The following is a 27,227-nucleotide window of genomic DNA, read 5'->3' as shown; positions in this document are numbered from 1 at the left end:
CCCAGGGCTGCTCTGCAACACTCTGCCATTTGACCTGGGTTTTCCCAAATACACTTTGGCTTCAAAATTTTACAGCTCAGCAAAGAGGTCGGTACCCCCAAGGGGCGCCCCTAAGGGGGAGTGAAAGCATGCCAATTAGAATACCAGCCACCGACCTGGCGAGGAGAGTCCTGGGTGGCCGGGTCACGTGCAGGAGGAGAGTCCTGGGTGGCCGGGTCACGTGCAGACATTGTCCCCCGGGGTCTAGGATGGCCTGAGCCACAACCGGTTTCGATAGGACGAATCACTCCAGGCTACCGCCCTGAGTGGGTTTGGCAATTGTCCTGCTCGAGGTGGTTCAGGCCGCCCACAAGAAGCACAGCCTAGGAGTAAGGAACTGGGGCTACCGGCTGGGTTGGCCTGGAAGGAGAGGGACGGGCCGGAACTGCGACCGCAGTGGTAGGGAGCGCGAGGGGGCGGCAGGTGCAAGAGCTGAGAGGCAGGCGAGGCGGAGCTGGGCAGAGTCACGGGCGTCCCGGAGTGACCTTCCCCCACACAGCCAGGGCCTACGAGAGGTGGACCTACAGTTAGGGGAGACCGAGAGCAGGCGGGAGGAAGGGCTGGGTCACCACAGTGGGCCCGGGGTTCCCGGCACCCTTCGGGTTCCAAGCGACTCAGGTGCAGGTTATTCCACCACCTAAAGCGGTGAGCACCCAGCCAGGAGCCGGGAGGGGGCTGCGCGGCCGCAGGAGCCCTCCTCCCGCTCCCTCCGCCTTTCTCCGCGCCCCCGCTCCCCAGCCGGCCCCTTCTTGCTCCTTTGTGCCAGCCCGGCGCCCGCCCCTTCGAGACTCAGGCCCCGCCTCTCCGCGCCACGATTGGCCACTCGGGCCGCCAGTGGGCGGGGCCCCAGGCCGCGGAGGCGCGGTATATAGTAAAGGTAGGGCGTGCGCCGCAGCCAATTCCTCGGCTCGTGGCCGGCGCGCTACTGCCGGTCCCGCAGTCCGCCGGTGCGCCCTTTCCATTAGCTTCCGCCTGCCCCTGACTGTCTCTGCAGAGGTCATAGGAGGCGGGGGTCCCTCTCGTCCCCAGTGGCAGAGGGAGCGGCAACCGGGTTCGTGAAGCCCCTGCGCCCCCAAGGGCGAGAGGAGTGTGTGGCGGACCGGAGAGCCGGCGGGCGGTGCGCGCCCCCCATAGGTGCGGGCTCGGAGCCGCCCAGCCGCGCGTCCCACCCTCCTCCTCCGCCCCCGCCGCCTCCCCTCCTCCCGCTCCTGCCTCCGCTCCTCCACCGCGCGTCTAGCACTCAGAGAGCCGCAGCGGCAGCGGCGCGTCGAGCCTGCGGAGAGCCGGGCCCGGTCGCCGAGCGGCAGCCGGAGCGGACACCAGGGCGCACGCCGCAGTCACCCATCCGCAGCCTCCCGGCGCGGCTGACCCGCCACCATGGCCCGCGGAAAAGCCAAGGAAGAGGGCAGCTGGAAGAAATTCATCTGGAACTCGGAGAAGAAGGAGTTTCTGGGCAGGACCGGTGGCAGTTGGTGTAAGTACGGGGTCTGTAGCTCGCGTCCTCAGCTCCTTGTCTTTCCTGGGCGGCGCGTCCCCTGCGCAGGCCCTGCGGACAGTTCCGCACCCACCGTGCTGGCCAGGGTGGAGAGGCATCGGGTAGGAGGTGCTCCTCTCATCACGCCAGCCTGGGCTTGTCATCCTGTGAGAAATGCGGAGTCCCGACTAGGCAGAGGGTTACATGTACATGTCGCGATCTTGTCTTGGTAATTTGCAGTGCATCTTACCGATATCGCTTGAGCCATTCCCTCCTGGGAATGGTCAGGCTCCGGGAGACTGGCTATGCCTCTCCCCGGAGCCATAGCCCAAGTCCTTAAGAAAACGAGATTTGGGTTTGAGAGGAAAATCATGATGTAATCGCATCTAATGCAGGTGAAGTTGTATGTTGTAGCATCCTTTTTTTCTAGACCAAATATATGCTTAGGAAGAAGGGGAATGGAGAGGGGAAGAAGAATCCATCCATACTGCAGTATTTCATGATCATAGCCCTGGTTTTCCCCGGTGACCTCTCCCAGAGTCATCACAGGCCAGAAATGGCCCAGTAATCTGCATGTCAGGAGCGTCTAAGCCTTGACTGGAAAGATAGCAAAGTCTGGGATTTTTAGGGTCTGTACAGACAGATGCAGACCAGCAGCTTGGGTTTGGTTACAGTAAAGGGTCAATGTAAGAAATGCATGGCACAAATGGAGAAACAGCTCATCTTACAGGATTTTGTGCAGCCTGTTGCTTCATTGGATGGACCCCCTTCCCCAGCCATTGAAAATTAGATACCTTACTTGTTTTTGCCTCTCTGCACCCAAAGGCTGTCAATTTTTTAGAAAGGTCATTTTGAAGGGCAGAGTTGTAGGTCCGTGTATGAGTCGTGACTGCAGAAGGGAGGGAGGACCCCCCCCCCCCCCCCCCCCCCGCAGCATCACTGCCCCCTTTTCCTTCTCTGGTGTCTTCATCATCATCATCATCTCCACCACAAACACCTCTGCACACCACTGCAGTCACTAAGGCAGCCCTGAAAGGGGCTGTTGCAGTGCTCGTTCGGGAGGATCTGTGGGAATCTGCAGGAGAATGAGTCAGGGAAATAGTACTTGGCTGACATTTTGAAATGGAAGAATCTGGAGTATATGATTTTTGTAAAGAAAAAAGAATACAGCCTTCAGTGAGTCTGCCTTGACTGAAAGTGAAGGGTTAAAAATGCATCATACTTCAAGGTTAGTCAAGGTGAAACCTCATTCTGAAGAACAGGGAAGCACAGGTGTTCCTGAGCCATGCAAAATGCAGCTCACTGAAGTAATGGCTTCTTATTTCCTTTTATATTTTAGTTTATTTTGTGGAGACTGTTCTTCACTGGGCTTATCGTTGTAGTGTCTCAGGCATAAATGTGTGTTTTTTTTTTTTTTTTTTTTTTTTTAATGTGGAAGGGAAATCCTGAAGAACCATGCAGTGTGTTAGGGTGAACAGCTCCCAGCCAGGGTCATCTCCTAGCAACTCCTCGCAACTTGAGGCCTGGGAGGTGCACTGCGGAGGGCGGTCTCCTCCCCAGGCTAACTGCAACCTCTCTCTGGTAGTCTCACCAGCTGTCCATCACAGGGCCAGGGACTGCACTGACTCCAGGCATATTGTGAAATTTGCCCTTTAGTATATTTTCTTCTTCATAAATATATTTTTCCATGCTTCTTAGAATAATATATGCTTTAGAGGGTAAGGCAGTATGGAATAGCTATTTCTTTAAGCCGACATTTAATATGGTAGCACCACCATGAGAGAGAGAGAGAGAGAGAGAGAATGAGTGTGTGTGTGTGTGTGTGTGTGTGAGAGAGAGAGAGAGAGAGAGAGAGAAAGAGAGAGAGAGAGAGAGAATATTTGTGTCTTGATAATCCACCCAGCAAGGTGTGAGTACACTGATGTGTGAATGCAGACAGTCACGTCTTTCCTTCCGAAGGTGCAGGTGCTGGGCTAAAAGTCTAATTTTTGTTTTGCAAAAAGGTTAGCTCTTTTCTTGCACTATAAGAAAGGACAGAGCCTCTGTTAGGCAGGGAAAGTGACAGCAATTGCAGTCTTGTGCAGAGAAAATGCCCCTTTCCAGCTCCGGGCCCAACATGGATGCCCTTGGGACGAGGGCAGGATGCCCTTGGCTCAGTTTTGCTTATAGGTAGATTTTCACCAAGATGGACGCAGGAGACTCGAGCCTGTCACCTGCTGGAGAAATCACAGCATGCAAATCACCTTGTGCTTTCCACCTTTTAGCTGGGTTAATGGAGGCATTAGTGGGTTTTTATTTGTAGAACTGGTCCTGTGCCTTTTTTTCATCTGCCTGTAACTTTTTGAGGGACACAGTTTTTTCCCCCTAACTAAAATCCTCTATTATTACTTGTTCTTTAAAAAAGAAAGGCAAATTGCTTAAAAGGGAAAAATACCTGTATCCCTTAACCCCACGGTGCCACCCCAGCTGGTTGGCAGGGCTTAGCAAACCTTTTTTTTTTTTTTTAAGCAGTCCCCTGATGACCTGTGTCTGGGTGAGCTCATGGCATAGACCCTGCCGGGCCCACATGCTCCCTTCTAACCAAGTGGCCTTAGAGCAGTAACTAAGCAGGTTTTGCTAAGTAACATCTCAGAGCAGAAAGAGGACAGTTCCACACCTCTCTTGAGGTGTCCTGTGGGCAGAATGAGTTGGATCAGTGTGCCCTCTGAGTGGCTCTATTTGTATTTTAAATTGTAACCTGGGGCACATACTTTGCTCTGTGTCAGAATGGGGGATCTGGAGTCCAGGGATGAGCAGTCAGAAGAGGCAGATATGATTGAGCTAAGGAATTCAAGGTGGGATCGGGAGGGTAGTGAAATGGGGAAGAATCTGAAGCAAGCTGAGAGCTCTGGCTGACAGACCAACTCTTGCACCTCTTAGGGGCATTCACTGGAAAATTTTTCCAGATCTCTTGACGTCACAGCCTTGCCATTTGCCTACTACTGCTTGGATACAGAAGGCAGCGCTTAACCCTTGTCCTGCTGGGAGGGAGGGCGCCACTGGCGGCTGTGGTTCTGCCTTATGCAGCCTCTGCCCTCTTCCTTGTCTATGCTGTGTCTTTTCCTAGTTTTCTTGTTCTTTTTTTTTTTGGAAGAGGAGAGTAAAGGTTATGATTAAACGTTTCCGCTTGGTTTTGTATGTGTTTTCCTTGCTTTAATAGCTCTGTAGTGGGATTGCCTGGACTTTTTCTTCCTGATGGGAAAGTTTTAAATGCATGGAGAGGGCCACATGGCTGATTCCCACCCTCCATGTCCCCTCCCCCGGCCCCTCCCACCCTGTGCACTTGTTCTCAATAACACTTTTGTTCTGTGTTTTGTTCCCAAGGACCCTCCATGTTATGCATGAGATCTGGACCTTGTTAGAAGTAGCCGGGGCGACTCTGTCAGGCATGTCTCTGACTTGATAACCTTGCAGTGCATTTGTTCTCACTGCTGCATTCGCATGGAGTGGTTGGCTGGCAAAGGACTGCCCTGCGATGCCCGGTACAGCCTGTTACCATGCGGCTAATCGGGGAGATAATCCTTGTAAACCAGTAACTGATAGCCTTGTTCTCATCTGTGGGCTTCATGTGGTTTTATTTTTTTCCCCTTTTTCTTCTTTGGCAGCAAGTTCAGCCTTCCTTCTGGTATCCCGTTAACTATGAGAAAAAGAAAATGGAGCTCTTCGAGTCAGTCATTGCTCTGGTGTCAGAAGATGAAATAAAAATGTGCTGGCCGTTTTTACTGTAGGATTCCCATTGTTTGCTTTTTTCCCTTGTCTTGTCCCCCTCAAAGAAAGACCATGTGTTCAGTCAGTGACACACACCAAAGGTGGAGAGGCAGTGAAGAGGAGAGCATTGCTGGCTCAGCCTCCTTGCAGCATATTCAGGTGTCGAGTGTTTGGAAGAGCAGGAGCCTGGATTGTCATGTTCAGTGTCAGGGGATAAGTAAGGAAAGAAAGTGTATCTCCACGGGAGCATACTGTCATATTTTAAATGCATTGCATAAGCATGCAAATTTAGTGCTAGATTTTTATTGGTGATCTTCATGATATTTTTTCCTTTGGGAATGAAATTACTTCCCATCAGAATCTTGGTTGTAATTGAGCATTCCTCTACCTCCAAAACCTCTAAACAGAGAATAAGCTTCCTCTTCCACCAGTGTTGGAAAAGGCAGCTTTGGAGAAGCAGGCTGGAGGGGAGCCGGGAAGGAAGCTGCTCTCATCCAGGAGCGTTAGGCTTTGGTTCTGAGCCATGACTCCATCACAGCCTTTTGTGTCCCTCTGTTCTCCCTGCAGTTAAGATTCTTCTGTTCTACGTGATATTCTATGGCTGCCTGGCCGGCATCTTCATTGGAACCATCCAAGTGATGCTGCTCACCATCAGTGAATTTAAGCCCACGTACCAGGACCGGGTGGCCCCACCAGGTAAACCCGCACAACTAGGATCTGTTTTTTTCAAAAAACCCTTTGAACATTATTCTGTAAGACACTGTTCCACCAGGCCTGGAAAGAAAAAAAACAGGAGCTCCTCTCTGCTGCAGCAGAGCTGCAGGCAGGGCTGCGGGGGTGGCGATGTCTTTCCACGGCCCAGGCGTGAGGGTGAAGAGTCCTCCGGCACCCAGCCTGCCTCTGGCCAGTCCTGTGCCGCCATGCACAAGTCGGCCTGACGGGCCTGTCTCCCATGCCTGACCCTCAAGGGCTTGGTTAGTGGGGTCCTTTTGGGGCCTTCCCAGCTCTAACACATGCTTTTTTCTTTCTTGAGGGGCTATGATTCTGATAAAGCCTTTAGAAAAAGCACTTCAGCTCCTGTTTTAAAAAGCTAACTTATTTTAGGGATGATTTGAAGCCCTGAAATGGGTCATCTACTCACAGGGAAGAGCAGTGACTTCAGGGGTCCAGTCTGTCCTGCTACTGACTTCAGTTTGACCTTGAGGAAAGTCATTTTCACTTCTTAATATTTATGCCTATTTGTTTAATGAGCTTTATTTACTGGCTTTGTGGGCCCTTTTTGTAGTTTAATTAACTGTCTCCATTAGCTCTAACAGCTTAAGTGAACAAAAGATTGTAACAGAAACTGCAGACTGTCACATGAGTCCCCTGGTGTGATCTGGGTGCTGCTAGTAAGGCTGAGCTGTGTCCACACCAGTCACTGCACACCATAGATGGCCCACTGCCTCCACGCCAGAGGCTGACAGGACAAGGCAGTAAGCAGCAGTAAACATGAATTTACGGTGTCGCTCTTTCAAAAACTCACTGTCCCCAGGACCTAGAGAGAGAAGCGGCATTGTACAACTTCCGGGTTCTCGCATATAAATGACCTTGAGGTTGCTCTGGGGGGTGGTGAAGACTTGTCGTCCTTGTTTTCCCCGGGCAAGGGCTTACTAACACTCAATGTAGGTGACAATCTTGAGGCTGTCTGCATGGCACTGAGCTGCCCAGATCAGGTGCTGCTGCCCATCGCAGGCTTGTCAGTCCACCTCCCTGGTGTGGGAAAGAAGACCTTTGGAATGTGGTGGTGGCACATGTTGTCCTATGGTGCTAAGTCATATGGTCCCCCACTTTGTAGAAAGCCTTGAGTGTTTCCAGATGAAGCTAGGTGGGAGATGGAAAAGCACGTTAGGTGAGTCTGTACAACGCTTAACCTGTCCTGCTGCAGGCGTGCCTCTAGGAAGGGCTCAAGCAGACTTTCCAATGTGCAGAGAAACTGCAGGTCTTAAATAGACGTGGTTCACAGGGCGTCTGTGCTAGCAAAGCACGGTGCCTCTTCATGCCCTCTCCTGTTAGAATTCTTACAATGGCATTAATGACATAAATTTGTGTACATCTTTTATTGTGGTTTTGCTCCTTACAGGCTATTTATTCTTCAATCACAATGATGCTATTTTATAATCATTCTTGAACTTGAAGTCAAAGATGACCACAAAGCCAAGCAGTTTCTTTTATTTCCCAGATTAAAAAAAAAAATTCCTTGACTATATAGATTTTGGAGTCTTTGATAAACAGTTTTCTCCATGCTCTATGCTAAAAAAGGAAATTTCACCTTCGAAAACAAATAACCAGAACATCTGACCTTGTGAGGATTTGCAAATGACCTTGACTTGACCATGTGAGGTGCTCAGTCTCTTCCAGCCTGCTGTCTCCATGCCTGCCTCCCTCTTCCTTCCAGCACCCCGCCTAAAAGACATGTTCCTGGTACCTATATTTAGTGTGCCTACAGCAGTTGGATGCACTGACAAACCCTCACTTCTCCAAAGCAGTGTTGGTTGCTCATCTGGGAAATATGTGTTCTTGTCCTTTGGTCTGAGTCCCAGGAAAGTCTTGGGTCTCCATTTCCCCTGTTGTCTCCTGTTCTTTGTCTTAGTAACTTATTTCTCTCTCCTTTTCCTTACCCATGTCCTTATCAGGAGAGTCTAGACCAAGTTCTCCTGCCCACTTGCCCTGTGGGGTTTTCCTGTATCTCTACAAGGGACGTGACATTTATTTGAAAATAATGGTAACCTTCAAGGAGGGCTGCGGAGCACTGGCTGCCAAGAAGTGCCGCCTTCGAAGGGTCACTGAAGGCCCTGCATGTCTAAGGGACTCTTACTGGACTCTCCTCTTGGTACCATTCAGAAAAGATTTTAAAAATTTGTATTTTGGAGAGGTGACAGCAATTCCTTAAATGTGTAGACTGAACAAATATGTGGAAGAATATCCTGACAATTTTTTTTGGCTTCAATTTCATGTCTCTAAACCTCCATTTTTGTAATGGTTAAAGAGAGAAAACTCTTAAGTCAGATGTACCTAGGAAGTGGGAAAGGCTTCAAGGATGAGCTAATGCTGTTATCTGCTGAATGTGAGGCATGAAAACAGACTTGTCCCAACTGGGTGTCGAGTGCCCTCTCCACACTGGGATACCTTGTAATTAGATCTCTTCCAAATAGCATGTGTGGTGGTGGCCAAATTAAGCAGTGACAATTGTGCAGTGCTGGTGGGTCTCTGTGTCTGTAACACTGGACACACTGATAGGCCAAACATGCAAATCACAGAGAAAAGACTACACTACAAAATGCAAGTGAAGTTTCAGGAAAAATGGGTAACATATCCAGTTTCTTGGCCCTAAGCAATGATGGCTGTTTATGCTTGTGACATTCCTTAAAAGGTCTCACCAATGTGGGATATTGAACAGAACTGCATACTCCCCCTGGAAGGCATAAGGCTATAGTCTCAGCTGAGATGTTGAGACATACTATGTTGCTATTTTTGTAGCTCAAAAATGGTTGATGATTGGTAAGTTCACGTTGCCTATCCTAAATACCAAAGCAGCCCCCTGAAATCCTAAGCCCCATTGTACATAGGTCCATGGTCACTGTGACCTAAGAAGGAACAGCAGTTGGAGCCAGATATCCCCACCACTCAAATACTTTCTAGCTCAGTAAGCCTCAGTTTTCTCATCTGTAAAATGGGAGCAATACCCTGTGTGAATAATGAGGTGATATACGTAAGGCAACTAGTAATTTATGGAGGTACACTTACTGGTGTCAGGGAACGTGTGGCTGTGATGGCTGCTTTTCTCAGGAGCTTGCCCAAGCTGTAAGTTGTGATATGGCAGGGATTTCTTTGCTCACTTAAATTTTCAGGGAGTCAGTAGAACCTTAGCTTTCTCTAAGGAGTTTGGAAGGCGCTGGATTAAGAAACACGTTTTAGCTGGGCATGGTGGCGCACGCCTTAAATCCCAGTGACTCTGGAGGCAAGGCAGGAAGTGACAAGTTCAAAACCAGCTTCAGCAATTTAGTGAGGCCCTGTCTCATAAAATAAAAAGGGCTGGCAATGTGGCTCAGTGGTTGAGTGCCCCAGTTCAATTCCCAGTACCAAAAAAAGAAAAGAAAAAATGTATATAAAAATCATTTTTAAAGGATTGGAGAGAATCTGACTTTGCAGTGGCTCTGCAGCCTTCTTTTACCCACCGACACCTGCACAGCTGCCACCCTCCCGTCCACAGGTGGATCGCTCAGGAGTGCCCTGCCATAGTGATCACAGCGTCTCCCTCAGTCTGCTAATGCATTTGGGTCTGGGGATGGGTGCTCTTCTTAGCTGTGCAGAGAAGGCTGAGCACACACGTGCACAGACACCCAGTTTCACCCACACACTCATGCGCACCAAGCCCTGTCCTGTTGACCCTGCTGGCCCTGCTACTCCTAACGCTGGTATAATAGAAAGGTCTCTCTTTCCTACCCACTACTACCCTTCCCCCACCAAGGTCACTTGGCTTTGCTACTGCGCAATGAACTGAAGGTCACTATGTGTCAATCCTGGGTACAGGGAGGTTCCCAGGTGGCTTGCTTCCTGGAGTAGGTGTGAATGTACCCTCCTGTTCTTCCTCTTCAGGTTGTGGGTGACCTTTTGTTTTGCTCTTTATAAAGATGGCTCCCTGCTGACAGAACTCCTTTTGCAAGAGTCATATTCTTGGCTTGTTGGTATCAGAATGGGGCAGGAGAGGAGGGAGGATGCAGACCTGCAGACCACGGTGCACTATCAGCAATGTCGATTTCATCTTGTTTGTGAAAGGAAGACATCTAATCTGAAAAGCCATTAGGGTAGAAGCGGTCACAGTGAAATCTTAGCATGCTTAAGTAGAATTCCTGAGACGTCGTTATGTCAGTCTCAGAAAAACTTATTTTTTGTTTTCAAGCTATATCACACTGTATTATTTCTCTCACCTAAGATTTCCAAGGGGAAATTAGAACTATCTGGTCTCCTTAGACTTTGAAGGAATTGTTATTTCAGAGTGTGATAAGGTGTTTTTCTACTCTTTTTTTTTTCTGCTCTAACTAGAATCTGTTGGTTTATAATCTCTCCTCTAATACATATGCAGATCAACTGCTCTTGCTTTCCCTCTCCTCCCTTCCTGCCCCCACATGATCCTGCAGCCTGTCCCTGGAGATTGGATGAGGTGGCATTGATGATGGTTTCTAGAAGTTACTACCCAGCCTGTGGTTTGGTAAAAGGCTCACGGCCAGGAACTCTACCTTCGACAACTTACCTACTTATGTAGCTATTTCTTTCTAAAGCTAAGGCTACAGCTTGTAAGTCAACTCTTGGGTGTGCAGAAGCCTAATGATTAATCTAAAAATCTTCTTAGAGTTGCAGAAAAATGGGTCCCCCTCTGAACTCATTTGAAGATGAGTAAGTACAGCCGAGACCGCTGACAAGTAGGACCAGGTACCAGCCTGTGGGGGTGAGTGCTGGCAGAAGACAGCGCTGGAGCCTGAAGCTTCACTTAGGGATTTTTGATGGCACTAATCCAAGCAGGGCTGCAGCGTGGAAGGTGGTAGTGGAAGAGTGTTGGCCTCAGACCTTTAGGTGGGACAGTTGGTTCAGTGGTCTGCCCTAGGAACTGAGGACTGTGGGCTCACTCAATGCTGAAGGACTGGAGAGAAGCTGGGAAATGAACTGGATGTATTATCCAGTGGCTTCAAACAGGAAAGCATGTCTTTTCCCACACACATGCCTGGATAGGCCTCACCGGATGTCACGTACATAATGCAGTGTCCTTCAGGATGTTAGTTACTTAGTATTATGTTTTATATTTAGACAAGTCAAATATACCATGTGTTCTTGTTCTTTGACCTTGAACAAAAAAGCATCATTAGTATAAAATGCTAGGTTTTGTCCTTTTTTCTCTTTCTTGTCCTGGGAACAGTCACAAATATGAGCTGTACACAATGTCAGACATAATGCTCCTGTGGAATTGTATCTGCTTTTAAAAATCATTCCAACTAAATACTTTTTTCTCTGCTTGCCTAAAAAATTAATATACAACTGAAGGGAAAAGACTGGTGATGAAGGGTAGTTCTTGATTGGAGAAGGCCTTCAGCCAATGTGTAGCATTTGGCTTAGGCAGAGGAAAGATTTCTGCCCACCCGGGGCTGTTGAGCACCTCAGTAGACCGTAGGGAGCAACTGAGCCGCTCATCCGGGACCTTACAGAAGACTGGGTGTCTAGGAGGAGCTTAGAAATACCCCTGTCTGCAGGCAGAAGGCTTATTCCTGGCTGATCCCACCCTGAGTCATGGGCTGACCCTGAGGCCCAAGGAGAGTCAAAGTCAACTAGTTTCCAGAGAACACCGAGGAGAACACCGAGTGGCCTTTTTCCTGTGCCCTTTGTATTCTGTTAGGTAAACTGAACTAGGACCACACAGCTATAATGTGAAATAAAAATAAGAAACAATCTAGAAATATCTTAGTTCCTACTGAGTGCTGCCATTTAAGGCTGGGTGTGTAAAGTCACACAGCACCCCACAGTTATTTTTTTTAGTTGGAAATCACTTTCCAACTTGGAATGCATAGGAGACTGTGATAAGGATGCATTGTATGTGTGGTTACATTTAAAAGCATCTCTCTGCTTCCTGGGCCCGCTTAGTCATATGGTAGCCTCTTGGAGGTTTCTGTGGAAAATGATACCTATTTAGAGTACTTGGCTAGTGATTCATCAGATGTATTAAATGACAGTTACCAGCAGCTGTGCTTTGGGATTTGTTTGAGCTAACTGCTACAAGGTTAAAATGGCTACATTCTAGTTTAAATACTTCAGACTCACAAGTAGAGAAATTATAACCTTGCCACATTATAAACTTAACTGGAAACAAAATACTTCTTAATGGAAAAGCTCTTTTGTGTCTCCCTCTGTGGCACTGGGATTGAACCCAGGGGTACTCTACCACTGAGCTGCCTCCCCAGCCTGGTTGCTAAGTCACCAGTGCTGGTGTCAAATTTTCGAAACTCCTGCCTCAGCCTCCTAAGCCACTGGGGTTCAAGGGGTGTGGCACAGCACCTGGCTACCTTTCCCCCTCTCCCCATCGTTTGTCTCCGTTTGCTGGGGACACCCACTGGAACATTGGTGAGGAATGCATTCCTTCTTTGTTTCGCATGATATGGGCAGACTTGGTGCCTGGGAGGGGTATGGAAGTGACTCTGGAGTATATCTCCAAAAAGAAAGTATGGAGCTGCAGGGCTGTTTTTTAAAAAATCCATATCTTTTGCAAAGTTGAACTACTCATTGAGAACCAAATATTAAAGTTTCACCCACTCACATTACTATTTCAGTCCTTTCAGGGGACTTGATTAAACAGTGGTGTGTAGCTGAAGGCAAATGCTCCTATGGTCCAGAGTGGTGCAGCGTGAAGAGCTCAGCCAGTTTAACGTTAACTGGTAAATTCGTTCAGGTACGGGGGAAGCAAAGGCTTACACGTCTGTCTTCTGGGCTATAATTTGAAACCACAAACCAGTGATTGGGTGTTCTGCTATCTCTGGCTTCTGCGAGTTAACTGCAAACAAAGGTCATCATTGTTCTCAGTATTACTATATCTTTAAGGAACGAGCAATGGAGAAGGGATAGGCCTAAAGTGTCCCATCTAGTGCGAAGACAACAGGTGAGAATTCCAGTCCATAGGTGGGACTTGTGCGTCCTTGGGAAGCATTACAGCTGGGGAATTTGAATGTGGACTGCAAATAATAAAGTTGCCAAGTCCAGTCCTGTTTCTTTCTATTTCTTGTCAGTGGTCTGATAAAAGTGGAGTAAATGATATGGCAGGTTTGGATCATTTCAAAAGTCCTTTACCTAATCTTACGAGTATCTGATTGCTTTAGAGAAATTGCTTTTGAGAAGAGGAATTTCCCTCAGGGTTTGGAGATCTCATCAGAGAAGTCTCCTAATTGAGACTGTCCAGGTCAGAATAGTCCAGGGGACTTACTTCTGGTAGTTTCTAGGGTGAGAAAATCCCATGCTACACAGCTGAAAAGACAGGAGGCCAAAAAAAAAAAAAAAAAAAAAAAAAAGCAGATCTGCAGAAGAGCCAAGGCAAGGCCCCGAGCTGGGTTGGCCTCCTGACTGCTTGTGTGTGCAGGTAGTACACGTGTTCCTAGTGAGCGTGTGGCTGCAGGAGCTGGGTGACCTAAACCCAAATTATTTGTACATCTTTTCTGGAAACATTTGAATGAGAAGTTGGGTATCTTAAAAGGATGAGCACTAAGGCTTATGTTGGTCACCACCTTCTGAGACCCCTCAGGACAATCCTTGACCTTACAGAAGAGAGTAAGCCTGGCTGAGCTTCCTGGGACTTTGCTGTCATTCCTTAGCTCCTTCTGCCAAAGACTTCTATCACTTAAAATGGAAAGGACAAGATACCCCTACAATCTGATCATCTGGGCAGGTTGTAGGGGTCCTAAGACTCAGTGCTTAACTGACCATTTCAGCCCCTGTATTTTGGATTGGTCAGTTTTTGATGCTTCTCGGTAGAGAGTGCACTCAAGATTCTCCAAGTCAGCCTCAGTCTGCATTCTTTCCTGTGGTAACATGCAGACTCCATGCGCCTGGGCCATGAGCTGTGCTTACAGAAGGAGTTGAGCTTCCAGGTATAAATCGGTGTGAGACCACTGTATGTTTTCTCTATTTCCCATTTGCCTCTCCTAGGGAGATATGAGCCAAATTGTGCAGCACTCTGGGCCAGTGCTGTCACTGCATAGAATACCATTTCCCAAATCAGACCTCAGGTGATGGCTAACAGAGGTGCTTGTTAATAGGAAAGGCTGGCACAGGTGTCTGGGTAAACACAAACTCAGTGTAGACCCCAGCTTTAAGGCTCCTGAAAAACACACTCATACTGACTGAGGGGAGCTGACTTTGGGGTCTGACAGGTCACCTGGTCTCTTCATTCTGGAGACCTGGGCGTGGCATGGTGAGCGAGGGAAGCTCCTGCACAATCCCACCTGCTTCATGTCCTTTTTTTTCTGTGGGAGAATCTGGGAAGTAGCCTCACTGTTCAGACACATATCAAGGAAATGGCACTTTGGCCCCTGAAAGAGAGAATACAGAGGCAACCAGCACATGAGAGGCAGACCCCTGGGTGGGCAGTGGAAGTGGCCAAGACAGGACAGGGCTTTGCAGTCAGTTCCCCCACGTTCACTCTCGTGGGGCCTTCCAGGCCCCCTCTCCTCTTTGCATCTATTGAGTGAGACATTCCACATTTCATGCTGATCTTGCTTACATTTTGTAAGCAATTTGGTTTTTGCTACATCAGCCACTGCTGCTGGGCCACAGGGTGCATCTTTGTCACTGGTCACACTGTTTCTTCTGTGAGCCGGCTGCAGTTCTTGCCTCCTCCCTCCCCAGGGAGCTCCTCTGGTTCAGACTTTGGGCCTCCTTACCTTACCTTCGTGTCACCCCGTTGGCTGGCCATTGCTGCCTCCTCTTCCTGCGTCTGCAGTGCTGCTTGGCCCTGGCACACAGGTCTTGTGGAAGGACATTTCAGCCTGACAGATGCCAAGGCACTTGCCTCTGTCTCTTCCATAGCCTCTCAGGTGTGTCTGTTTTCTCTAGACCTGTTCTAGGGCTATTCTAGGAACACTGCACATTCCTGAGTTCTAGTGAGCCTCTGGTTGGGGTTGCCCTGCCGGTCCCCCAGGCCCAGGTGAGTCAGCTTGACTCAAGCCAGGAATGACCCTCCCCAGCTGCTTTCCCCATTCCACAGGGAGCCTGCTTGCTGCACTGCTTTGTATTGGTGTAGGGGACCCCTCTGGTGGCTTTACTGTTGCAGGTACCTGTCATCCTAAGTGCACGGTTCTTTGCACTGTGCATGATCACAGTGCAGTTTCCTAATTTAACGTAGAGAGGTCGCTTAGGATCTATACCAACAAAAGGTTCAATTATGGTGAACTTCTTCATTGTAAAAAGAAGAGCTTTCCTGAGCAGACGCTGCTCCTCCCCTGGGACTCCCTTCCGTCCCCGTCATAGCTGTTCTCCCATGTTCTTCAGATCCCACCTCATCCTTCTCGCCATGGTTCTTATGTCACTTCTGAAGTCTTGGCCTTGGGCTCTCTTCTGCCCAGATCTTCACCCTCAAGATCCTTCTCTCCGTTGCAGCTCTTCCAGTCTCCTAGGACGTCGTGTCCTTGGAAAGGTGTGCTCACAGAGCCCCCTCACCACGGAGCCACTTGTGAAATTCGGAGCCATCCTTAGTCACTAAAAAGAAATTACAGCCATTTGGTGCCATGGCTGCTGAAGCCTGGTTCTCAAGCCCTGCGGATGGTGCTGCTAGGTTTTAATTACTGCAGTCACCACCTCCACTTTGATGATGTCACTGTCTTCACATCTGTGTCTCTATTGCCACTTGTAGATTTGAGTTTCCAAGAGCAGCAAACTAGGATTCTTCAGGACGTATTCATGTTCATTAAAAGATTCTTGAAACATTTTGTGCTTTGAATGGGTGGGCATGGTGTGGTGCCTGTGAGGCCGCGTGTTTCACCAGTATTTGGGGGAATGATGTGGGTGCTCTGCTGACCTGCCAGGCATGGTGGGAGGCACAGAGTGTGCAAACCCTAGGCACACAGACTTCAAATTTTTCCTTGCCTGGTACTGATGTGCTCAGACCTGGGTTGGTAATTGCACATATACCCCAGAAACCCCAGTTCAGGTTAAAAGATCCATATGAGCTCATAAGAGCCTGCGGAGCAGTGTCGATGTGGAGTTGGAATGTACAGAAGACCTTGGTGCTCACAGCTTTGTTTCGCACCTTACTAGCTAAAATGTGCACCCAAGGGTCCTAGAGGAAAAGCAGGCTTTGGAGCACTGCACACCTGGGTTGGAATTCTGGTCCCACGTGCTGTGATCTCAAGCCAACTACTGCGTAGCCTTTAGGTGCAACTGGTGTTGTCATTCATAAAGTGTACATGGTGCCTACTGTGGAGCGACAGGCAGGAAGTTGCTTGATATGTGATATTACTCCTCATTATTACACTGAGGTACTTAATCTAAGTGCCAGAGAAGCAATTTCCCAGGGAGGCAAAAATTCAACCCACTGCTTTTAGCCAGGTGTGGGTGGCAAGTGTACATGTTCAGGGAAAGTCAGTTTTCCATTACCTTGGCTTCTCACGAGGAACCTGTCTCTTTCTGACTCTCCACCTGGTCCAGGATTAACACAGATTCCTCAGCTCCAAAAGACTGAAATTTCCTTTCGCCCTAACGATCCCAAGAGTTATGAGGCCTACATGCTGAACATGATGAGGTTCCTGGAGAAGTACAAAGACGCGGCCCAGAAGGACGACATGATTTTTGAAGACTGTGGCAGTAAGTAGATTCACTGTAGATGTTTGTGGTTGGTTTTCTTTCTCGCTAATTCTAATTTCCCATTTCTATTCTTTACTTTCTGGTTGAGGAATACTTCTGAAATAATTAGAAACTAAACTCTTGCCATATTGAGAAGATGCTTTTTCTTTTTTTTTAAACTGGAGGCTGCAACGGAAGAGACAGTGTAACTTGAAATATTACTATTTCCTGCATCTGAAAGATGTTCTTTAAACCTACTCCTAGACACCACTGCCTTTTATGATAGAGATCCAAAGACGACAATGACAGTTTTAATTCTTGTGTCCACAGAGATGTGTAGTTGTGTTCTCCAAATCTTCCCCGAAAGTTCTACTTACTGAAGAGAGCACAGGGCCTTGTCTGGCCACCATGACTGTTTGGTGTAGTGAGTTAGGACCCACTGATGGACGAAGGAGGGACTGTGGTCAGGGTACACTTATAGATCCTATTTGGGATCAGTAGTGAAATGCATCTTAGGCAGCTGAGCACTACGGATGAGGAGATGAGCTCTTTCCTTTTACTATTTAACATGCTAATTAGGGATAATTCTGACCCCAAACTAGGAAATTCTGACTGAAAACTATCAGTTCCAAAAATGAGTGACAATTCTTTTGTCTTGTAACGTCCCTGCTATTGAGCTAAACCAACGTTGACCTGTATGAACGACACTGCTCGTGAAGGATGCTCCGGTTTCCTTTCTGTCTTCTAAAATAGCTGCGTAATCCTAGATTTAGAGGCAGGGAAATACTGCCAGAGAGCAGATAGGGGCTGATCATCAAGCACAGGTGCCATGAGGCTTTGCAGTGAGCCTAGTGCCAGCTCTCACCTTTGGTAGCACATCTTCTTAGGCTTGGTGAAAGGAGAGAAGGCTGCTGGAGATCTCTGCTCTACTGGCTATGCATGATATGAAGAGGAGCACCGCCTTAGAACAGGAAATTGAGACTGGGAACAAGGTTCTCCTCCTTTTTCCGTGGTGCTTAGGGAATTGCTGGTATAATATCAAAATGATGTTTGTTTTTTAGGTGTTCCCAGCGAACCCAAAGAACGAGGAGAATATAACCATGAACGAGGAGAGCGAAAGGTCTGTAGATTCCGACTTGAATGGCTGGGAAATTGCTCTGGACTCGAGGATGACACTTACGGCTACAAAGACGGCAAGCCCTGCATCATCATAAAGCTCAACCGAGTTCTGGGCTTCAAGCCAAAGGCAAGTGGGGATATATTAAATTATGGAATTGAGGTAAAGACTTAATTGATGTGAAAAGATAACCAAAGTAAGGGGGTTTTAAAATATATTCAGTTGAAACCCTAATCATAGAGCTACACCAAAAAGTTTTGTATCTGCCCGGAAATTCCTGAAGTGAAAGTGTGAATCTCATTTTCTAGTTACAGAAATTGAGTGGCAAAGCCAGATTTTGAAGTGAGCCCTGTAGCCCTTTTCTTAATATTTCTGCTAAGTATCCCGATTACAGCTTCTATACATGAAAACTCTTTAAAAAAAAAAAAGTGGAAAAAGATATTTTTAAGTTAAAAGATCTCCTGGATATGCAGTCATATTTCTGGTTTGGGTCTTCCTGGAACCACAAGAGTTTTCAAAGAATTTATTGTTTCATAATATGAAAAAATGATTTTTTTCCCTGAATGATGACTTCATTGCAAAAAACAAATAAACCCCACCTAAATCAGACTTTTATAACCATTCTGTTGGCTTCCTGCAGCTGTAATGGGTAAACATTACTTACAAACATTTGATAAATGTTTATCTCACCATTTTGTGAGAATATATTAATATATTAATTCTTTAAAAAGAAAGAAAAAAGTTATTTGTGTCATCTCTGCTTTTATAAAGTCAGTTATTTTATTCTCTTCCCCAGGTTATGAATGAAACAGGGCTGTCCTCTCACTTCTAAGTGGTTTCTAGCAGGTGTCCCTCCTGTCATGAGCGTTGCCTACTTGACCCGTTTCCAGCTCTGACAGAAGTGACTGCAGTACTGAGTGACGTGAACACGCTCATTTCATTTCTGAAATCTGCCCTTTTGTTCAGTAATCTCCTACTGAATGCTGTTAGTTTATTCCCACAGTGCTTGCTACCCATGAATAATATTTTCAAAAGAAAATCAGCGTGGAGATGAGAAGTTTTATTAACTGAAGGATGCACCAAAGCTCTCTTATTGCCACCAGAGACAGACGTGGCTGAGCGGCTGGCTGGCTGGCTGGCGGAGCTCCTGCAGGCATTAGTGTGTTTTGTCACAGAATTTTGATCTTCTTTTCACTTATACAAAGATATGACAGAAGAAGAGTGGTGGGGACCATAATAGTTCACATTGCTAGGCAGTGCTCTAGGATCATTGCTAGTTAGCAATGAAAGGCATTGGTGTGGTGTGGCCACAGGTGACCACAGCTCATCTCTGTGGAGTCCTCAAGACATCGAGTGGTGCTTGCAGAGGCAAAGCTGGGCTTGCTGTGATCCGTCCCCCTGGCTGGAGTGCCTATCAGGGAGGAGCACCCCCCACCCCTGTCATACCCAGCATGTCCGATCTCTGCTTGGTCGTACATCGCCCCCTGACTTATCACTCCCTCCAGGGCCCTGCCCTGATGCTGTCAGGATCACCTTTGTTAGTGGTGGCAGGACTCCAGCATCTCACTTGGTGTGCCTGTTTCCTCAGCTTCTGAGAGTAGATTCTGGTATCTTCTCTGATCAATAAGCATTTTATCCCATTTTTTACAGATAAATATATTGCTGGCAGGAAGTTTCAAAAGACTCTAATCTAGATGATCATTTTCTTAACTTCCACAACAAAGAGTAGCATCATGTTGTTGATTCCTTACTCGTGTACAGAACCATCTATTCTGTCTGACTTTAATCAGACTAGAAGCAAGCAGGTGACTGTCTTCAGCAGTGTGCTCATCACACTTTCCTGAGGAGCAGTCAGGCCATCGATATAGCTTGGAAGCTCTAGAGGTTCACTGTGGCAGCACCATCAGGCTGCACCCCTTCCCAGCACCCCTTTGTTTGGGGGTAGAGTGCTCTCCAGCTGTTTGACATACCAGACTTTGTTAACGAGTTAGTAGGGAGCACTCCTTTGGTGGCAGCCTCCCCAGCCCTGGGGATGAGCGTGGAAAAGGAAAGCTTGCTTGCAGAGGTCTTGTTTTCTGTGGCACAGAGGAAAGCCCAGGCTGTGTGAAAACAAGTGTCAGTCACCTTTCCCGTGTCCTGGCAAACCGTGAGCATTGTTTTTGGGTTGGCTCTTATGTTTCCCTGTCCTCCAGTGACGGGTGCAGTCAGCCATTGTTGAAGTTCCATTCAGCACTGGCTGCATTACAGCCTGATCCTGGGCTCACAGGACTTGGGCAGTTAGTTCACTTTCATTTCAACAAACTCGAGACTTTTCCGAGATTGGTCAGGAGGGGTCATTCATTTTACTATCCTGATGTGTTTTATTATTTCACTTGACTTATTGTGACAATACATATTTATTTGGCCTGCAAACCAGTTTTATATTTTAGAAATTAAAAAAAAAAATTCTTACTGACCAAAGTGGGTTTTATTTTTAGCCTCCCAAGAACGAGTCCCTGGAGAGTTACCCAGTGATGAAGTATAATCCAAATGTGCTGCCTGTTCAGTGCACTGGCAAAGTAAGGACCCGTGGGTCACTCGAGGGTGGTGGGGATGGGTCAGGGAAGGGGTGGATGAGATTGTTTTTAGTTAGAGGTAACATTTTAATATAGGAAACAAGAAACATTGCTTTTGAATGTCAGTCTCAGGAATTGGAGTTGTAATTATACTGGGTAAACTTCCCACAAGGACAGAAAAGTACAACAAGAATAAAACCATGTGTGCTTTTCTCCATTGGTATAAGAAATTCAGATAACTGAATTTAGTCCATTGGAATACTGGTTTATAGAATTGAGAACTTAACTTCCACAACAAAGAATAGCATCATGTCATTAATTCCTTACTGATGTACAGAACTGTCCCTTCTGTATGAGCGGTTTTCTGTTCTGACAGAAACCAATGGCAGTACTGAGTGACGTGAACACGCTCATTTCATTTCTGAAATCTGGCACTGTGTTCAGTAATTTTCTTCTGAATGTAGAAGTGCTTCTCTCTGTTTAAAATGTGGGACCATCTTTTATTTTTTCTTCTTCAGTGAATAGTGTCACCTAACAATTGGTAGTATGGGCTTCTCTTTAAAAAATTTTAAAGATTAAAGTAACAGACATCCCATTGTCTGGCTAGATACCTGATGAATTGTTTAGAGATAGAATTTTAGGATGTTTAGAATAAAAGGGAATTCCCTTTTATTAGTAGTAATAAAATTTCGAATTATTTTTAAATTTGTTTTATGTTGGCACCAAGAAAAGAAACGGGTGTAAGAAATCAGAGAGAAATAGATACACCTTTGGAGACAGTGTCACTGGGAGTAGTATTGGTGGGACAAGGCCAGGACATTTTTCACTGTTGACCTCTCATTTCCAGGAGACTGTGCAGGCTTTGAGAACTACTTACTTGGTATTTACCTTGGTTTCCCCATTTGCACAATGAGAGTAGCTCCTTTTGTGACAGTCTCTCAAGGCCCCTATGGATTACACTGAATATCCGTTCTTCCTGTGGCATCAGACCCCCCACCAGTGTCTTCTCCTGCTTTGTGTTCCATTCTTCTGAGCCAGGTCTGAGCTAGACGTGTGGGGGATGGTTGGTTTCCCTCTAGCAGAAGTCTGCACACTGTTTGGTGGGGTTGAGAATCTCATTTGTAAAGTGGAGATCCGTGACGTGAACCATTCAGCTCTCCTTTCACTCTGGTTTTTAGCGAGACGAAGATAAGGATAAAATCGGGAACGTGGAGTATTTTGGCCTGGGCGGCTACGCTGGCTTTCCTCTGCAGTATTATCCCTACTACGGCAAGCTCCTGCAGCCCAGGTACCTGCAGCCCCTGTTGGCCGTGCAGTTCACCAACCTCACCTTGGACACTGAGATTCGCATTGAGTGTAAGGCATATGGGGAGAACATTGGGTACAGTGAGAAAGACCGTTTTCAGGGACGCTTTGATGTAAAAATTGAAGTTAAGAGCTGATCACAAGCACAAATCTTTCCCACTAGCCATTTAATAAGTTAAAAAAGATACAAAACAAAACCTACTAGTCTTGAACAAACTGTCATACGTATGGGACCTACACTTAATCTATATGCTTTACACTAGCTTTCTGCATTTAATAGGTTAGAATGTAAATTTAAAGTGTAGCAATAGCAACAAAATATTTATTCTACTGTAAATGACAAAAGAAAAATAAAAATTGAGCCTTGGGACGTGCCCATTTTTACTGTAAATTATGATTCCGTGACTGACCTGTAGTAGCAGTGTTTCTGGCCCCTGAGTGTTGCTGCCTTGTGTATTTTATTTAGTGTACAGTACTGTAGGTGCATACTCTGGTCATTTTTCAAGCCATGTTTTATCATATCTGTTTTCTACTTTATGTGAGCAAGGTTACTGTCCAAGGTGTAAATATTCAATGGGAATAAAACTGGCATGGTACTTTTTTTTTCTCAGTTTGGCTCTTTCAAGGATAATGGCACATCAGTGAGCATTTTTAACACACTCCATAGTCTTTTCCTGTGATGTTAGGTCTTGATTTTTTTTCCCTGGGGCTGGGGGTGGGCTGTCATGGGGAACTGCCCTTTACATTTTACATGACACTACAGAAAAACACAAGAAGGTGAAGGGTTGTGCTGTGCTTCATAGCGAACGCCATCTTGACCTCTCTTGCCTTGTCCTCCAGCGAGCTCTGAAGCTGTCTGAGACCCAGGCCTGTACCGCTCTGCCAAAGGGCAGGGCTCATTTGCTTGTGCATTTTCTTCTTTTCTTTTTTTTTTCTTTTTCTTTCTCTGGAGGCATCACATGCTGGTGCTGTGTCTTTATGAATGTTTTAACCATTTTCATGGTGGAAGGATTTTATATTTATGCAGTTGTACAATTTTATTTTTTTCTGCAAGAAAAAGTGTAATGTATGAAATAAACCAAAGTCACTTGTTTGAAAATAAATCTTTATTTTGAACTTTATAAAAAGCAATGCAGTACCCCATAGACTGGTGTTAAATGTTGTCTACAGTGCAGATCCATGTTCTAACATATGTAATAATTGCCAGGAGTACAGTGCTCTTGTTGATCTTGTATCAGTCAGGTTAAAACAACGGACAATAAAAGAATGAACCCATTCCTCACATGCGTGATCACTCTCGTCCAAATGCCCCAGTCGGGCTTCCATACTTTCTGAACTGTTAGTTATCCAGGATCTTGAAGAAGTACTGCACCTGGAAGACAGACACACTCTTTCATTAGTCCTCACAGAAGTTTGGCCTTTTTCACCTGCACAAAGATGCCAAAGCACCGCCTTCCAAAGAGCCCCTGAAGTTAATATGAGGCAGGGAATCAATAAACCATTGATTTGAAGTTCAGTTTCAGAAATATTTTGCTGTGCTACTTTCACTCGGTTTAGAAAAATTGAAATTTTATTTCCAGCTAGTGTTCCACTAAATAAACATCCATTTAAAAAAAGAAAAAAGAAAAAAAAATATATATAGTAAAGTTGGTAGTTCAGTAAGTTTAAAAGGTTCATACCGTGCTTTCTGGTTCAGAACCTGGCCTAAGTCCTTATTTACTCCTATTAAACAATTAGCTTTAGTCTAAGAGAAAATAAGACTCCGCTTTCTGAAAAATGTTTTCCAAGCTTCACTGAGCTGACAATTTCTTATCATGTAACCAGTGGAAAACACCCAAATGAAAATTATGGCATCAGATTTCTGAAAATTGAAACCTTTCACAAAGCCTGTGCAGACAGCTCAAGCAGATCCCTCCTGCCTTAGGCCAGGCCTGAGAGAGGAGTTTGGTGTGAGCCGTACCCAAGTTCCTCTTCCAAGTCCTGTGATGGGAATTGCAAACACACCAGCAACAGTTCAGCCCTGCCTACTGCTCTACACTTCTAACCCTGTTGATTTGTTTTCTATTTATTCTTTAAAAACACGACCTGAGACTCTGATGTGTTTTCAGCAGCAAACTGTGATGCAGACTAGTACCAGATGCTCAGAATCCCTGCATGTGTCTTGTAGGGCGTCAGCTCGCTTCACTTCCCAGGGTGTAAATAAATCTTAAATTCATGTTGTTTATGAATGACAAGGAAAGGGCCTTTAAGTCTAAGGAAAGGGAGGATTTCTTCAAATGGGAGGGAAATTTGCACTTCTGAAGCTATTCAAAGGTCTTGACCTCAGAGGATACAACCCTGGGTGCCTTGTGCACTGTGTGCACGTGTCTGTGTGCGTGCGTGCCCACACCAGCTCTGTGCCCACCTCTTCTCTCAAAGTTCACTTCCTGTGACCCACCCAGACTGTGCAATCCCATTTCCCACCACGATCTGCAGGTTCCTACCGTAGCTAGGAGACTTGGGCACAGAGTCTGCATTCTTGGACTCAACAGATCTGAGAGCACACCCCCACCCCCCTCGCCACTGTGCCAAGCACTGCTGTCCACCAAGACTAGGTCAGCAAACCACGACTCCTGCAGCTGACACTCGAATGTTGCGTCCTTGCTTGTTCTGGCTTTCTTGCTTCTAAATGTTTTCTTTTTCTGTGTTATCAGTATATTTCTACCCTCAGTAGATGAGACAATCCTCGAGTGTAGGGAGGGTGCCCCCTCCCTTCCTTAGGGTATTTTTATCCCATTCAAGAACGAGGTTCTATGCAAGTCCCAACAATCAAAACACTTAGTTCCTCACACAGAATAGAAAGAGAATAAGCTTTCTACAGGCTGTGTTTCTCAAAGGAGTGTGACAGCCATGTGGAATCCAAAGCACTGAAACAGTTAAATGAAGAGAGGGAGAAGGGGTTCTCTTGGCAGCACAGTGTGCATGCCCAGGTGAATCTCCCTTTCAAATAAAGGGAGATGGCCTTGGGCTCCGAAGCATGGAAGGGATGGATCTAGCTGGATTCTAGGTTTCCATTTATGGCAGTATAGCAGTGATTGAATTTAAAGAAAAATAGTAGGAAGAAACTTTGGATGGTACTTAAATATGGTAAAAATTCCTGAAACTCGGCAAGTGGCTGAAATTAAGGCCTTTGCTTTTTTAAAAGCACAGCATTTAAAGAAGCCAAAGTTTTCCACTTCTGTACCTGTTTGAGCAAAATTAAACTTGAACTCTACTATTCTGGAACAATGGCGCCCTGTCAGGCTTACTTGTTTCCAAGGGTACTGATCCACCTCTGAAGTAAAAACATCATCAGTGATCACAGGCAAAAGTCCCCTTATCAGAATCCTTAAAAGCTCAATAATAGCTCAAACCCCTGGCTTTTTAAAGGATTAGTAACACCTCCATATCTATATTTGGCTTGTGAAGGAGAACCAAATGAGGTTACCTTGAAAATCCATGACTCAGACCTTACGCATAGAGAGAGAAACCACCCAAAGAACATTCAAAAACAATTTTAATCACATAAAGGGACCTTGTTATCTGTAGTGCTCTGGGCCTCACACCAGGAAAGATGACCAAGAAATAGAAAAGCCCGTTATGCTTCCAACTGATGTTTCCAGTCAGCACCCACATCCGACTCAATGAGAAACAAACAGGGTTGGGCCAGGGCAGGGATCTTGGCCCATGCTTTAATTCTCTATTTTTCTTTAATTGATTTTCAGCATCAGTCTGTTCTGAGGAATTGAGTATCTTATTAAGGTATTGACTATAGAATCTAGCTATTTTATTTAATATAAAATGATTCCCATACCCTGGAAAAGGCCCATATTTTAATAAAACTAACATCATTTCCACCATGCCCCACCACAGTATTTTATCAACTTGAATTTCACAAAATCAGGAGTCTTACAAGCAGCCTACAAATGCCTACCTCTTTGAAGGAACACATATTTCCCCTCCCTACAGTTTGCCCTTTATAGGCCAGGCAGGACGAGGCACAATGACGACTGATAAAGTGACTTTGGTTTAAGTGCTTCAGGGATCAAATATTTCATTCCTGTGAATGAAACTCTCATTAACTGTGAATGAGGCCCCTTAATGCCCATAATTTATTACAGGAATTCTTGGTCATGAAATTAGCAAGTGGTGGAGGATGAAGTCCTGCAGGGAGGGGACGCAGGAACCAGTGTTCCCACAGGACCAGTGGGCAAGGATGGGGCCTTGGGGAGGCTCTGGCAATTCTGCAGAGGGGCCTGTGGGTGGCAGGGGCATAGTGCCAAGCCAACAGACATTCTGGGGTTGTGGTACAGAACAGAGTAAAGCCTGTCACCAGGAGAGAACACCATGACCACCAAACCTTTGTCCACAGCCGGCCTTTCTTCCTTCCTCTCAGCTGCAAATTTCTCCTGAGTCACCTACATGTTTCCAGCACCGACTGTGAACTGGCTGGCGGAGGCAGCGTTCTCATGAAATCTTTGTCTTTACTCTTATTAAAATCTTAGCCGGTCTAAACTGTTCTCCTTTATACCTACTTGCTTTCCCTCCTACTAGTCCATTGAACCAACATACCAAGAACATCCTATCCATGATAACTGAAAGATGGGGAGACTTGATTCCCGGACGGCTCATGGCCTGGAAAGAGGGAAACCCGCAATCAAATAAAATCATTATCTATGCCATGAGAGTAATGGAAATAATTGTCAGTGGGGACCAGATACTTCATCAAGGGATTGACATTTGAGTTTTGAGGATGAATTAGATGGAGAAACAGCAAAATTTAGCTTCATATACAATTGATATGCCAATGGGTATGATATCTGACTACTTTGAAGATTGATTTGAAGGCTTCTATACTCTCTATCACTGTTAGATTTAAATAAGAACAATGTCTTACTACACTATATTACTTAAGTACAGTCTAATTTTATACATTAATCCCACCCCTTCACAACAGCTATGTGAAGCTGATGATCTCATCTCATTATATTGGAGTATCCTGAGACTTGGGTCCCATGACCTCTCCATGTAGTGTTAGGTAGGAGTTCAGGGACATTAAGATGGAGGAGACAGGGTATTAAAAAGAAGCCACTTGAGGACAAGACAAAAGAGTCCTGTCCCAGTTTACAATAAATCTCATTATCATGACAACTCCTGCCACTGAAGACTTATCACCATGACAACTCCCACCATAGGTTCAAATTTTAAAATGACCAATGGAAGTGACCATTGAGGGGAAAATATTCTGATCAGGTATCATAGGATAACCAATGGGAGAAAATGGGCTAAGGTCTTCAATCAGGTCTGAATAGGGAAGAGAATGCCCCATAGTTCAGGATATAAGACCCTAATTTCCAGACATTAGGGCCCTCTCTCTCGCTCTACCAACTCTGTTCTACCTAATGGAGTGCTATCTTCACCTTCAAGAAATCTGCACCATGTTACTTCTGTGTGTCTCGCTCAATTCTTCATTGGTGACACCAAGGACCTGGACTTCGACTGGACCTCCCAATGGTAACATAAGGTGGGAACTTGTGGAATTGGCAGGACTGGAACTTGAACCTATATCTTCCAACCTTGGCCACGCTGGCTCTGTGGTTTCTTACACAGTAGTCTCTGC

At 46.1% G+C, this 27,227-nt stretch overlaps 2 protein-coding genes across 3 annotated transcripts in view; one reads left to right on the top strand and one right to left on the bottom strand.

Moving 5' to 3' along the window:
• The first annotated feature begins 919 nt into the window (after window positions 1-919).
• Atp1b1 (ATPase Na+/K+ transporting subunit beta 1) lies at window positions 920-22,867 on the top strand. Its single transcript, XM_026405218.2, has 6 exons — window positions 920-1,513; window positions 5,828-5,956; window positions 16,478-16,633; window positions 17,674-17,858; window positions 20,207-20,287; window positions 21,463-22,867. Exons 1-6 carry the CDS (start codon window positions 1,417-1,419, stop codon window positions 21,724-21,726), a joined length of 912 nt encoding a protein of 303 aa, XP_026261003.1. The 5' UTR covers window positions 920-1,416; the 3' UTR covers window positions 21,727-22,867.
• Window positions 22,501-27,227, bottom strand: part of Nme7 (NME/NM23 family member 7) — a 153,180-nt gene continuing 148,453 nt past the window's right edge. For both annotated transcript variants that reach the window (XM_026405216.2, XM_026405217.2), the window contains one exon: window positions 22,501-22,961. In XM_026405216.2, coding sequence (XP_026261001.1) covers window positions 22,929-22,961 — 33 coding nt within the window. In that variant the 3' untranslated portion in view covers window positions 22,501-22,928. The remainder of the gene's footprint in view (window positions 22,962-27,227) is intronic.

Source organism: Urocitellus parryii, chromosome 9 (genome assembly GCF_045843805.1).
Source record: "Urocitellus parryii isolate mUroPar1 chromosome 9, mUroPar1.hap1, whole genome shotgun sequence".
Lineage (NCBI taxonomy): Eukaryota > Metazoa > Chordata > Mammalia > Rodentia > Sciuridae > Urocitellus > Urocitellus parryii.
Note: the sequence above shows the minus strand (reverse complement) of the source record. Positions and strands in the feature narration are given on the sequence as shown.

Coding starts and splice junctions, on each gene's coding strand:
- Atp1b1 (XM_026405218.2), top strand. CDS start 1,417: ATGGCCCGCGGAAAAGCCAAGGAAGAGGGCAGCTGGAAGAAATTCATC. Junction 17,859..20,206: donor TTCTGGGCTTCAAGCCAAAG/GCAAGTGGGGAT, acceptor TTTTATTTTTAG/CCTCCCAAGAACGAGTCCCT. Junction 20,288..21,462: donor CTGTTCAGTGCACTGGCAAA/GTAAGGACCCGT, acceptor TCTGGTTTTTAG/CGAGACGAAGATAAGGATAA.